Source organism: Hypomesus transpacificus, chromosome 12 (assembly GCF_021917145.1).
Source record: "Hypomesus transpacificus isolate Combined female chromosome 12, fHypTra1, whole genome shotgun sequence".
NCBI lineage: Eukaryota > Metazoa > Chordata > Actinopteri > Osmeriformes > Osmeridae > Hypomesus > Hypomesus transpacificus.
Window position 1 is genome coordinate 7,560,069 of NC_061071.1, and position 14,770 is coordinate 7,574,838.

Here is a 14,770-nt window from a genome sequence, read left to right on the forward strand (position 1 = left end):
CCTATAAAAAGGTACAATTTCGAAAGATATTGTATTCATGGTTTTATCTAGGCTAGTCAATTGAAAGAATATTCAAACAAATAATATATTGAGGTACGCTGTCTGATGATATAATGTTATATTTTTCCTAATACAGTTCAGTGTAACCCCCTAGTTTCATGTGTAAAATGGAACATTCGGAGGCGGGGCCATGGTAACGTGAGGCGAGCCGGAATAGTTGCGCAGGTGACGCACGAGTGAATGGACACGTGAGCAGGGTGCAGGAGGTGGACGAAGAGATGCAGAAGTGATCAAATATAACATTTCAGACAGCATTTAATGAAATATTTGCAAGGACAAAAAACGTTAGTTTATAATACAGAATGCATTTCAGTGAAAACTTGCCATTGAGAAACATTCGCATGTCTACACTCCTGGAGTCTGAATAAGCACTTTTATCTTTAGATTATCTGAGACTCAATTGCAACCTTGCGAAAATGCAAAAGCAGTGTAACAAACGTGAAACACTCCATTAGGTTCAATATCCTTTTAATTGTGATAAAAAATAAACAAACCTAAATGTCAGAGATTGTTTCAAGACAGTTTGACAAATACTGTTTTACATATTTTCTGCTCTAACGTTTGAAGAAAAACATGAGAAAGGTAAGAAAGTATTGTACGAACAAAATGATTTCCATTACAAGCAGTACCATATAATACTAAATAGGCAGTATACTAATCTGTAGTATTGGCACAATCTAACTAGATTCCAAACATAAGTCATATCCCTTTCGTTTTAACACATATGGCATTAATCATTCTAATAACCAGCACCTTTGAAAAACAAAATGCATTAAATGCAATATCACACACAAACTAATAACCTTACTACAACCACATACAGTATTTTGTTTTCCAACACAACATTTTGAATATTAAAATAAGGATTTCAGTCAAATACAAAAGAAAAACTGCTTTTTTGTGTCCCTTTGGTAGACATGTTAACACACCTATGATCTGTCTGGACATTCTCTTTACCTCTCAGTGCAATACCAAGATCACCGTTGGGTTTAAGGCGGACGGCGTAGGGCACAAAAGGTGCCACCAGGACACGTGGGTGGGCAGACGGCATGGAGGGCTCACCCTCTTAAGACCCGTGGTAGAGGTGCATGGTGCTCAGCACCGCCTGGTCATAGCGCTGCTCGGCTCGCACGCTGGTGCTGTGCTCCAGTCGGCTGCTCGTGTCGGTCAGATCTTCCGCTGTGTCCCCGAAACCGTGGTAGTGGCCGTAGTGCAAGGTTTCCCCCAGGTCGGAGGCCATGACGCCCCAGGAGGGTCTGTGGGAGACACAGCTGCTGGGGCTGCCAGACTGGTGCAGGGAGCCGCACATGTCGGCCGAGCGACGCCTGGACTCCTCGGGCCTGGAGGACAGCCCGTTCCCAGTGGAGAGAGCAGCCACCAATCCCCAAGGAGTGTTAAAACCATTGGTGGACACGCCGTTGCTAGCGCAGTGGCCATTGGTGGAGGTCCCGTTTGAGAGGCCATGCTTGTTCCTCAGAGCGGTGGTTTTGGGGTCATCTGCCGTTTGAAAAAAGATATGCGTCACACAGTCATGTGATGGTAATAAGACAGGAGATATGGACAAGATAAGGATTTGGCCTGGCAGGTTCATGGCAAGATATCTCTAAACACCCTGTGTGTGTGTGTGCGCACTACAGATGACATCGCCCCAAATCTGGATTTTGTTTTGCCCACACCATCCTTGTTTGATCATCATGAAAAGGTTTAGTTTGTTATGCGTCAACATGTCCCATTGTACCAATACCTTTTTCTAGTTGATGCCAATGACTTTTGAATCTTTGTGATTGCTCTTGTCCATCCAAAGGTGGTTGTAGTTCACCTGCCTGGAATGTTTTACTGATGAACAGTAGTTGATTCAACTGGAGCGTACTTTGGTTTTACAGCCTTTAGCCACTAGAGGGAAGCCACACTACATTGGCATGCCAAAGACCCATTATGGTTGGGGTCAGTGAGCCGCCTTTGAATCTGAATCCGACTCCAGAGGAAAACACCTGAGCAGTTTTCGACACACATCATCATCGTTCAGCACCCCTCATCTCAGAGGTTAATTACAACACTGTCAAGTCATTAGATTTTGCTCTATACCTGCCAATGCGCCATTTGTCTAATATAAACATACTATTGTACAGGTGCACATACTGCACACACTCACAAAAAACACTCCAAACCAAACTAGATTTGTACAAGGGGTGATATACTTTAATGGATCGATATACAGGAATAAAATATTAAGGAAGCTGCCAGAATCAGCAAATATAAGCACACTATAAAACTAACAGAGTCGAGCTGAAACACTGAGTTAAATTTGATTTAGTTTATAAATACAAAGTTGATTATTGGTCATAAAATGTACTACTGGCCACTGTCAAATACAGTGGAAGAGCAGAAAAGCTAGCCCAATATCAAAAAGAGACAGATAATACTGCAATCCCTTTTGCCAGATCCCCTTAAGGAAATAACTAGATTAAGCAATTTATGCAAGCATTTGCATAGTCATGCATGTTAATTAAACTGCTACAGTTTTTGACGTAAATAGTCAACTTTACAGTGCAATCAAATTAGTTATGATAGCTTCCTTTTGGATTTACAATCATTGTCAGGACAGGGGAAGTTTGCCCTTAAAAAAAACACACAAAGTTCAATAAAATCTGGAGCACCATGGTTCTCACAACCCAACATAACCTTAACATAGTATCTTTGGCCAAAACTGTCTAAAACGATGCAGGGTGGATGGTAACTTGGAATGAAAATTCCATGGCTTTTCTGAAATACGCCATGCAATCTGTCAAGATTATGGGTATTAATGAACACATGCTTTCAAACAGTAACGCCACTGTCACACCTGGGGCATGGCAACAGAGGCCGGTTACAGAGGAAATCTCATCAATGTCCGCCACGAGGACCAATAAGGTTGAGCCAAATAAGCGACACCACACGGACGTGGTTCCAATCAGCATTCCAAACAGGAGTACACTGGGAAATGACCAACAGGTGGATGAAAAGGGACGGGTGTGCAAAAACAAAATCCAAAAGCAAGGGACACGTGTCACTGTCAAAACGTGTGGTGTAAACGTGCAGGGTTATCAAATAGGAAGTCACTTAAAAATAGAATTTTAAGTCCATTAAGGGCATCCGTAGTAACTGAAAGGGTAAGAGTGCATCTGGTTCCATATTTCAATTCCAACTAAATCCATGCAGAAATATGCATGACTGGCCAGGGTATGAATACAACTTGAACATGAACGTGCCATAAATGCATTTCAACACTGTATGGTGAGCAGAACATGACAAGTAGGCATTAGTTGAGAAAAACATATATTATAAACCAATGTAGATGCAATGAAGTGTGACGTCAAGAGACCAGTCCCGCCTGGCTCATATCTTTAAAATCTCCAAATCCTTAATACACCCAGACCCACAATTAAGAACGTGTAGCAGGGTCTCAGAGAAAGGCCGCTACAGGTAAGCATAGGAGTTAGTACAGCGGAAGGGGAACTGCACAGTGGTGGGCTGGGTGGATGTGTGAGCTTCTCTGGGGCCAGTGGAGGAGGAGGAGATCTCCTTGGGCCCCCAGTCCTGCTGGGGTCCTGTGCACACGGGCCCACATGCATCGTGGCCAGTCCCACCTGACAGGGCCTCCCGGGCAGACTCGACATGCATGCTCTCCATCTCCACGCCGCAAGTATTCAGCATCCTCATTGGTGGGAGCACACCTGCGGAAATATGGAGACAAATCAACCAAATGGTAGTCCTTCTAGGCAAAAATCGGAATAATTAAATGCCCGCAAAACGTATTTACCGTCGGTTTTGGCTTTCTTGGTGTGGTTGCATTCCATGTCATCCAGCAGCCTCTTTCTATTGGCCATCCCGTTGAGAAGGCCCCGACCTTGACTGTTACCATTGACAGCCCCATTGGCATGGAAACCATTCAGCTGGTTGACATGGTTTTGGGCATTAGAGAGGAGCTGGGCACACTCCCGGAAGCCCTGGGCATGGGCCAGGTCTGCCGCCGTCAGGCCGCTAGCGTTCCTCAAGCTGTGCGGTGAGAGAAGACACCCTCAGCAAAGCTAACCCTGGCGTTAGCTCGCACAAGACAAGTCACAAGAAAAAAATATTTTACTCTGCCAATCTACTCTGCCGACAGTCTCATTCTAACCGTTGTCCTCACTGCGTGCAAGACTACGATTTATTCTAAGACATCATGAAAGTAAAATGTCTAAACTGGATAAATCTCTTCACGTGAAGGTAAACACTGCAATGGGAGATGATCAGAAGCCACACATCAGAAGGGTCAATACTCAGATTAATTTCCTAAACACCGTTGTCACATTAAGATGTTTTTTAAAGGCACCAAAGACGTTGACAAGGAAAGGGTTTCCATGAATGTTCATAATTGAAGGAGAAAGATAAAAAAAAGGACTTTGGGTCATCTTCAAGGATGTGGGACTAAAACATTTCTTGATGCTTTGCCTTCAAGATAGAATGAACACCCTTTTTCTTTGTCTGCACTGGAGACGAGGGTGGAAGTTTCCCACAAGTAGGCAGCACATTTGCGGTAAGAGAAAATACGTGTACAGATGAGGGCTTTCAGTTCTCTAAGGTGTACCATAATGGACTGTTATAGAGACCACTAAGCCTGCTTAAATGTTAATGTGCACTTAAAATCTGGCCTCTCTAAACGGTACCCATCTATAATGTTTCTTACTAAAATTGATTTGCTTTTTGGCTGACAAGAACTAATTCAGAGAACCAGGCCACAATCTTCCAAATCCAGTAGGTTTGTGACTAAAAATAATATCTCTCCTTCAAAGTTTTGAGAAAAACGTTCAGAGAGCACGTCGTCAGATCTTCATGACTGTTCAGGGTTGGAACCACAAAGAAATGAATCCATTAAAAGAGTTCATCATGTTGCGCCTGTCTTTCAAGCATAACGTGCAAACTGAAAAGGACTGGTGTGCAGAAAGTACCGTCATCGCCTGTAGACGTGCTGTCGACATCAAAGTAGTATGACACGTAATGTGAAAGAACAAAGTGTAGCAATAAATGAAGCTATTCTTCATACTTAACAATCGTTTCTTCCATTCGGGCTCGATCATCTCCCATTCCAGTGTGAACCGAACAAATCTCTGAATCCATGAATGAGCAACTCTAGAGTTACATAGGCTTGGTTTCACCATGACCTGCAGTACGTTTGAATAATAGCCAAAAGGAGCGATGCCATGTTTATCAGAACAGTAAATGTCCTGCTTGTCACTCTCAGTTGGATGCATGCCACAAAACACAGGTTAACGCAAACACGGGAATGATCCCAAAAGGTGTAGACAAAGAAATAAGTGCTCCAACACTGCAGTTCTGTCAAATGTACTACATTTGCTTGTCTGACTACACAAAAGGTTTTTTGGCTCTACTGTACACAATGTTTAAAAAAAGAGCAAAGACACAGTACTGTTTCCACAGATGGTAAGTCTCAGATTTGTTTGGTGTCCAGGAGGGTTTGGCCTTCAACATGAGCCGTGGGCAGAACATCTGGTTCTTAGAGGAAGATTTATTTCATGGCTGTAAGAGGTGTCAGACTGTTGGCATTACTGGGAACCTCTGAAAATATACATCGACTCTGGGTATCTTTCCCCCAAATCACACATGCATATTTGTACATTGCTAGGCCATGTTGGAATGGAAGAGTTATATATGTTATTATTGGTTTTAATACTAATCGTATAGACACCACACCAACTTTGCGTGACAATTGTAGTCAGAAATTGTACTTTTAGAAATTGATCATTCATGGATTCATGGACTCTACTCTAGACTCTTTTCTAAATGTCTAGTCTATTAAACAACGCTCAAAATAATACAAAAATCATAAACAGCTGCATGTATTAGGTCATAGCATTTAATTTCATGGGAAGAATCATTTTAAAGAAATAAAATCAACAGAATACTTAAGTACACCTATTCCCACAGTGCCCCCTATTTTAGAAAAAATAATATGTTTCCAAACAGGATCTGAACTGTCTCGTAAATTGGGAAAAACAAACAGGCGAGTTAAAAAAGGCAACCTTTCTCATTGTCAGACAACACTAGCAAGTACTTGCAGCTATAGACACACGTACAAATCCATCCTGAGGTTATACGAGTAGGAAAACATGTATCTATTGGAAGTCACTTTGGATGAAAGCGTCTGCTAAATGAATACATGTAAATCTATTAATTAGATGCAAACATCTAATAATGATATACCTAGATGGATTAAAAACATCTAGGAAACAATGTGCTATTGAGTAGCATCTCTGTCCAGTGGCTAAATACAAAAATAATTGGGTACAATGTATTGTAATACAGTATTTTATACAGTATTCTTGGGGAAAACAGGTTATTGAAAAGGACACCTAAATAGTTTTGTGAGGTCTTTACATCTTAATTTCTGATACTAGCAATAAGCATGAAGTGCTAACCGTTTGTCCTTATAACCCTTAAAATCCCATCAATAGGTTAAGGACATAATATATCCTTGTTTATACATGTAATATATACGCCAAAATAACTATAACCGGTCATTTCCTGTCTATTAATAGGGATGTGTTTAACATCCTATAGAATACAGATCCAGTACAATTTCAAGAGTAAATTGGTAGGTAATTTTGTTTTATCTTTAATCTAACAAGGCATCTTGTCTGACAATGAGAGTAAGATCCATTTAAAAGTTAAATAGACCAGCAGATTTTCACAACAGACATCAAGGACAGATCTTGTTTGAGGAAGCATATGATAATTATCCCCCCCCTCCCCCTTCATTCCTGATATGCTTTGCTTCTAATGCGAGAAAACCCCATAAAAAAATATTCTAACCTGACCATCTACTGCTATGAAACTAAAACTGCCCTATTCTTGCAGCCCTAGTCCTGAATTGGAGCTAAAATCCTAAAGGTTAGTTAGCTAGTATCTGAAGTATGAGATAAAAAAAATTAGGTATAAGCAAAGCATGCAGGTCTAGACAGACTATCATGACTGCTCTCCTAGCATTAAAACCAATCACTGCAAGAAATACCTCGCCAGTTTGCCAGTGTGTAGATACTGTAGGAAGCGATAGTGAGAACACTCATTGCCACAACTGTAAGATGTTCGCTGAATCACTTGTGGCAGATTCTGCAGTGCCTATTTGGAATGCTCCCCCTTTCTGGGATTACTTGAAAAAATCAAGTAATGTTCAAATTCAATAGCTGTAAAACATCGAAACGTGTAGGGGTTTTGTTTTTTGTGACAGGACAATTTTGCATAAAATTCTTAGGATGGCCTTTTCATTAGAGAAAAGGTAGTAAATATCATTTAAAATACAGATCTAAGTTAAAACATTCTAAACAGTATATACGTCTGACATAAACAGAGACATTGAAGAATTATGGTTAGCTTGAGACACCTCTCACTGAATGTACAGTTTCTGTCCTGGCAACACTTTTCCCTTCCACTGACTGTTGTATGACACTTGTGCCATCACTGATTTGAGGCTGGAAGCTTATATTAATGTTTTGCCATAAATTGACAGCATTTGATGCCAACATGTTGACCCATATCACAAAGCACTTACAATTAGATTTCTCTTAAATTGGTGTTTCTTCGCGGTTACAGCAAAAACATGATGTTCCTGATTCACCACTAGCCTTTTGTAAACCAGAGTAGACTGGACAGAAAAGACAATGGTTTAAAACTATATAAGGAATGGAATCGACAAAGAATTGTTGTTAAAGCGGTATTTGAAGTGGTATTTGATGATCAAGTGCGTGGGTCAAAAAGTCAGCTCCTTGTTTCCACAAATATGTAAAAACTGACATTGTAAAGGCCAAAAAGAGCCAAAGAAGAAATCCCAATAAATCTTGGTGTTCTGGAATGTTCAGACCCATGGATATGGGCAAGAAAGGAAGACAAGAGAAATAAACCACAAACCGGGTTCAAAGATGCTTTACAGTTTAAAAACATGGATCCATGGACAAACACACTCAAGAGGAGACATTCAAGTAAAGCCATTTTGCTACTGTAGATAGTTAAGGCCAAAAACAAAAATGATTTTTGGATATTTGCTCTAAAATATAACCAGTCAAGCCTGTGAGAAAGATGATTGCTTCATACACAATTTAAGGTACACAATTCACATAAGTAGCATAAAAAAAAAAGCTAAAGGTGAAAGCTGATTGCTTTTTGCTTGAGTTGCGACCCAAAACAAGGCAGCAGAGAAGATGTCAAATTTGAAAATAAATTGAGGTTTTTCCTTCAATATTATCTTGACAGGAAATTGAATGCTGGCAGCCGTGCGTTCTCCTTGTTGGGTGCTGGTCAGCTGTTGGATCAGTCTTCAAAGATGCGAGCATAGAATGTTCAAGATCAAAAGGGGAATTGTTCTTCAGTCTTCTGTCCATTAATACACAAAAATAAACCCCATGAATAAAAGGACCTACTTCGTGCCCTCTCTGGAGCAAAGTTGAGGGTTCACGGATAAATAACTGGTTAGGATGAGCAAGGGAACGATAGGCAGGTGGCCCAGCTGTTTGAAAATCATCCGATCGTTGCTTAACCATGTTCAACTGATTTAAGAGAAATCTAAATCTTTGTTTTTTTATACTTGGAAGGGTCTACTTCCTTACAGTTGTACCAATATATAAACGTTATTTATCCTATTCAAGGGTTTAAATGTGTTTTTGTTTCTTTGAAAAATAAAACAAATCTGCCAATTCGATCAGTAAATTGGAATTTAAATGTCTGTAAAAGACTCAAAAAGGAATCGTCTTCAAAACTAATTATACATAAACTGTGTGCCAAAATTTGTCCTGGTTGGTCCAAATTAGGACTGGCCAGTCTGAGAAAAAGGAGGGGCTAAGTAGGTAATGGAGAGCCATTTGTAAAACATTAACAAAGCTAACTGACACAGAGTTAACTAGCCAAAGACCCTCTTTCCAAAGGTTATGTTGTTTCTTATGGGCACTTTAAAAGAAGGCATCTTTAATTGGAATTGTACTGCAGGGCAAAACAAAATATAAGCTTCCCTGCCAAATCATCCTCTAATCCTTTTTTTTCTACTTCTTCTAAGGTAAGAGCTAACATGCCACGTCTGGAGCTGTCAAAGGAAGGAAAAGCATCACACCATACAAGCAAATGTTGTTAGACAGACTAACAATACTATCAAGGCATTAAAACATGACTAATACTTAACACACTTCCTTTTGGGGAAAAAAGCATTGACCAAATGCACATTTCCACATTTTAAAATGTTGGATGGATGAATATGAGGCGTTAAATCATAATGCAACATGTGATAATGGGCTCTTAAGAACAGTAGAAGTTCAGTTCATTAGGAGTCAAGGGACAATGTCCTCTGAAGCCAGCAGGTGCACAGACAACAGTGCAGGGATTCAATGAGATAAGGCAAACCAATCATTACATTGCTGTGCCAACTATTGGTAAGGCCTTACATCTGCTGCACCTGCTAATCAAATGAGTAATCATTGGGACACTAAAACAAAAGCAGGCAGACTAACTGGGTGACTGAGTTAATTAGACCTGAAATGACTAGAGAAGTGATTAAAAATCATGGGACATCAAGCCAAACACTTGAATAGTGGACATTTCTACTAGGACCATTACATGTTGAAGTCCCCTAAAATCTTGGTACAAATCTTTCAATAATTATATTATAATTATTTAATATCCATGTTTGTGGGAGTACTATTGGCAGGACAGACTTAACTTGCAATACTTAAGGACTATGGCCATCTGTGACAGTGATTACATTTACAACATCTCACCAACAAATAACACTATTCCGTTAACCCTTATTAGCCTGCTGATAAACAATTGTCTACTAACCTTGGAGCAAGAAGCTACGGCCAGGGGTTACGATTCAATTAAAAGGAAATGTGCATTTGCCCCATACCTTGCCAAACATGAATTGTTATCGTAAAATTAGCATTAAATTATAGCCATCCAATTAATTATATCAATACATACAATTAGTCACCACGGAAGCAGATTTATGAAAGGAGGAACCCCAAGAACATATTCAAGAGTGGCGTAAAATAAAAATGATTAGGTATGCAATTTACCTAGGCTATTTGAATAACTTAGATACAGTCGGATTTGGAGACCCCAACACAAACAAGCTTATGGCTTAACCCAGAGCAACCCCCCCCCCCCCCCTCCTCCGCATAATGAGTCCATCTGGCTCATTCGGAATTAAATTACAAAAGGGCAGATGATTACCTTAAAAAAAAGGTTCAATATTGCCCCGTGTCACTTTAAAGAACCTTGATAAAAAATAACTGATGTGGCCAAATGACAGGCACTTTTCCCTTTACCCGGACAATGTTTTTCCATCTTTAACGAACAATACTGGGTGTGCATGTCATTTCTACACAAGGTAAAAACCAAAGACTAAACAAAAAAAACTATCTACAGAACCGCCACATTCACGTTTCGATACGCCCTGAGGACGAAATGTGGCACTGAAATCATATGGTGGAGTTCCCCCTTCTTCACAATAACATTGTTTCCGTGGTAACAAAGCTTTATTTCGTGTACAGTTTAGGTGTGGTGGAAGGTGTGCAGAAGGGGACTTACTCAGGTTTAGCAGCCTGTATTAAGAGGGCGTTGATGCACTCCATACTACCCGCTCGGGCTGCCTTGTGGATAGGAGTCTCACCCACATAGTCCTGGGTGCAAAACAGAGAAAAAGGCATCACGTCTACAGAAACACACTGAAATTGAAGTGCATTGAAGCAAACAGTTTCAAATAAACAAAAAGGATCAATCATACATCTGCATTGCAAAAATTTATATTCATATCCATGCTTTTGGCCTCAGTGGATTCCACAATGTCCGGAGAATATCGAGTTACAAGCAGCAGTCCCATGAACGGCTTCATCTAAGCGGTAAACCTTTCAAGATGGGCACAGCTGCAGACAACAGTCTCAGGGGGAAGCAATGACAGAGATGCTATGTAAAGATCTGTTTGCTCCAAGCAGACACGGGGGGCACTGGGCCACCAGGACCGGGGCTGAACTCTTCACCCCCCCCCCCCCCCCCCCCACACCAATTTAATAGCGCCCCCTGGGGCCGAGGAGCACATCAGCACTGTTGCCCAGCAAACCTGCCTCCGGGCTCAACTTCAGCTACTGCTCTGGCGGAATGTAGGTCAGACCGCCCCGTTTTTCCCTGTCAGTGATCCGATTGACGGATGTGGAGGAAAGTGCATCTCCCCCGTCGTGCCCGTTTTTAGGGCAGTGCCGTGACGCCGCCCCGTAGCTTCATCACCCCCTTGTGCATTTCATCAGACAGATCAGACAGGGATTACTGGGCCAAGTTCAGCTGCCTTCAGCCTACGCCTGTCTTGACTGTCAGACAAATTACACCCCATTGAGTTGCTGCCCGGAAAGACTTTATTAATAGGAGGTTAATCAACTTCAGAGCAGCCCATTTAAGGTCTGTTTCACCCCCCAAAAAAATAAAAACATTAAGAAAGTCTAAATATCAAAGCGTCACAGAGAGAATGAAAGAGGAAGAGAGAGTGTGCTAGAGAGAGAATGTGAGGGAAAGGCTGAGAGAGATGGTGGACAGGATGGAGCCGGGAATTACGCAATCGTGACCTCCTAATCTGATTTGCCCAGCTGAGCTTCTCTGGCCCACAGCCTCTAGGTGCACTTACGCTGTCATGGCAGCACAGATAGGCTGCCCCCCCCTCCAGTTCCCTGCTCGTCCTCCAGCCCGAGCCGTGACGTAGCCTGCCTCCTACATGCTGCTGCGTAAGCTGACCAGCGTGTAAGGATGATAGAAGGTCTGGGTCTACGGAGTCAGGGGTGTAGTAGAGCGACCTCAAGGCGCACGCTGCCGACCTGATCCAGTAATAGGATCAAGCTGGACGTGGCCTGGGAGAGAGCAGGTAAGGACCTGCTGAGTGGGAGGAAGTGCCGTCTAGTAGGAGATATCTCAATTCAAGTTGTGAATGAGATATCAGGGCCTTGTGAAGCATAGGTTTTGGAGCGCTGAGGTGTCCTTTTGTTTAGCAACCTTTTTTGTCCCCCTTAGGGGCAATTTGTTCGGCAGCATGCAAGTTGTGCTGGTCGCGGTCGGTCTGGTAGGCAGGTGGTCAGTGGTGGTCTGTGGAGTCAGCAGGGTGGAGGTTTGAGACCCACCTGTCTGTTGATGTCGGCCCCGGCCTGCAGCAGCCACAACACGCACTCCGGGTGGCCCCCGAACGCAGCGATGTGGGCGGGAGTCTGGGCGAACCTTGTCGTCATGGCGTTCACCTCGCAGCCCACCTGCACCAGACGCATCACACACTCCAGCTGCGGCAGGGAGACAGTGGACGGGAAAGGGGAGAGAGCGCGGGGGCAGGGGGGAATAATCATTACATGGACCACGTGACTTTACCAACCACGCATGCTCGTTTTCTTGTGGAGTAGTTTCCATTAGGCTACGCATTAATGATCAACTTCACTCATTCTCTGACGAACGTCAGTTTAGTTTCACTTTATAAACCTCTGCTTCACTCATACCACACACCAATGTATAAGTGTGGTATTAAAATAAACATGGAACTCAGACCAATTATATCCATCTTTTCAAAATTGCTTTTTCACATCACAGTAGTCACTTATCACATGTACCCCCTCCAGCCAAGGCCATAGACTTGGGTGTAGTCAGCACAGAGTTGTTTTGGCGGGAAACTTGTTTTCCCAGAATTCACAGAAACATTAACTCTGGCCCTTCCCTAAAAGATAAACTTGCCTAGGTAGACCTTTTGTCTGCCAGCTGCATGTCCCCTTCAAAAAGGTGTGTTTGTAGTTTATGCAACATTCCAAAAACAACATTCCAAAAACAGTTTAAGTCCAAGTTAGCTTGCCGACCTGCTTTTTTCCCTACTGTGTATATTCAAAGTATCTCAGTAATAATAATAATTAGTTGGCCATTCTATGACTGTGAACAAGGCTTTGGTGTTGCCTTTTGAACACCATAGTAACTAATGATTTGTCATCTCTCCTTCACTCAACCTTAAATCACTCTTCCCACTTCAAAAACTAGTGGAACCTTTAAGACAAAACCTTGCCAATAAAAACACAGCTCCTCTCGAGTGCTTGAATCCCACACAAGGCAGCTGCAGCCGTTGGGTGGGAGAAAAAACTAAACTGTCAGCAGATGTGAAGGGGCTGGCTCTTTTCTGCCAATTCTTTCCTGCTCTTTTTTTTAAGGTTCCCCCCAGGCTCCCTGAATACCCAAAAGACTCAAGTTATTCTACGACCAATCCTCTTGCAAAGGAGTCAAGACAAATTTGCATTAAAGAGATTTCTTTAAAAAATCACTGTAACATTTGCATGCAAAAGGACTCAGCCGTTAGAAAACTATTAATCCTTGTTCAAAAACAATTAAGGTAATGGGGAATTAACAACTACTACCTTGCATTAATGAGGTAATTTAGTGCCATGCCAATTATCTTTAATGAGCAGGTTGCCCCACTTGGCATCATGATCATTACATCTTGAAATTACAGTTTAGCCAGAAATTTGTAGATTTTAACTACCAAAACAAAATACCCTGTGTGTGGGTTAAACATGTTTTTATTTACTTAGCCCGTACTAGGCATTTGGTCATTCCACAGTTTAAACCGTTTGACTGTTACGACTTTGGCGCTTCGATGATCATTGGTCAAGACTAAGCCAATGAAAAGCTATGCGACGCCATCAAAATATGAAAAAAAATGATATGTTTAGAGTAACAGACTCTCGCAAAACAACAGTTTACTTTGTGAATCAATTGCTGTTGCTAGTTTAAACAGATGTTTCAAGACACAGCATGCTTGTAGTGGAACGTTGGTCAGCGTTGCGTTTTCATTATATTGTGCCGAACTACGCATGTTCTTTTTCCACTTGAAATGACATATCGCAAACAGTGTATATATTACAGAAGTAGCACTAGATAGACTAGATTGGCTTATCGGTAGCATTTTGATTATTTAGCGAGTGCTAGCCACGATAACGGTGAATGGTTGCAAGCTAACTCAAAATGGCACGATTCATCGCCTTCGGTGGGTCTCAATCCATATTTAACGAATACTACAATGGCAGTTTACCTTCCCAAAATGCGCAGCCCAGTGAATGGGAGTCCATCCATAGAAAGAGTCCTCCGCTATTAGGTCAGCTTGGTTTGTGGTGCACTGGAGAAGTGAGCACAAAGCACCGACGTCTCCATCCCTGCACGCCCGGTGAAGAGGGAAACGAATATTTAGCACCTCGTCGTTCGAAAATCCAGACTCGATCCCAACAGACATGTTTCAGCTTCGAAGAACACAGCTGTAAGTGAAATGAGAGATGTCGTTTCAACGTAGCTATCACAGACAATAATGCAACTCCTTCCGCGCTCCTGAGAGTGATGTTCCTTCACCGGTAACGTGCGCACGGTACACAAAGGAGAGGAAGGAAAGATATGAGCTCCTACTCAACTTAGGCAAGAATGAAATAGCGTTGTGGAATCACGGAGTGGATCGCATGTCGCTTGATGTAGCCTACTAATGCAAGTTCTATCAAGACCCGTCATGGAGTTTTTTTTTCATGACAATAAGTCTAGTCAGGCAATTTGGTGCCAATTTGTTTCTGATGTATTTGCTTCTTATTTTAAAGTAGCCTATGGCTAAAAGCGCACAAGCAGATGACAGTAAGTTTTATGAAATATG

At 41.9% G+C, this 14,770-nt stretch overlaps 1 protein-coding gene across 1 annotated transcript; it reads right to left on the bottom strand.

The window, feature by feature from the left end:
• Positions 1–297: 297 nt before the first annotated feature.
• On the bottom strand, positions 298–14,537 carry ankrd10a (ankyrin repeat domain 10a). Its single transcript, XM_047030390.1, has 6 exons — positions 14,171–14,537; positions 12,237–12,389; positions 10,666–10,757; positions 3,860–4,095; positions 3,687–3,773; positions 298–1,557 (listed from the first exon to the last, which is right to left on the bottom strand). The coding sequence occupies exons 1-6, from the start codon at positions 14,366–14,368 to the stop codon at positions 1,127–1,129; spliced, it is 1,197 nt and encodes a 398-aa protein (XP_046886346.1). The 5' UTR covers positions 14,369–14,537; the 3' UTR covers positions 298–1,126.
• Between the last annotated feature and the right edge of the window lie 233 nt (positions 14,538–14,770).

Excerpts from the sequence above, each read along its gene's own strand:
- ankrd10a (XM_047030390.1), bottom strand. The coding sequence starts at position 14,368 with ATGTCTGTTGGGATCGAGTCTGGATTTTCGAACGACGAGGTGCTAAAT. Across the intron at positions 4,096-10,665 it reads ATACAGGCTGCTAAACCTGA|CTTGAGGAACGCTAGCGGCC; the intron begins GTAAGTCCCCTT and ends CTCACCGCACAG. Across the intron at positions 3,774-3,859 it reads CAAGAAAGCCAAAACCGACG|GTGTGCTCCCACCAATGAGG; the intron begins GTAAATACGTTT and ends ATATTTCCGCAG.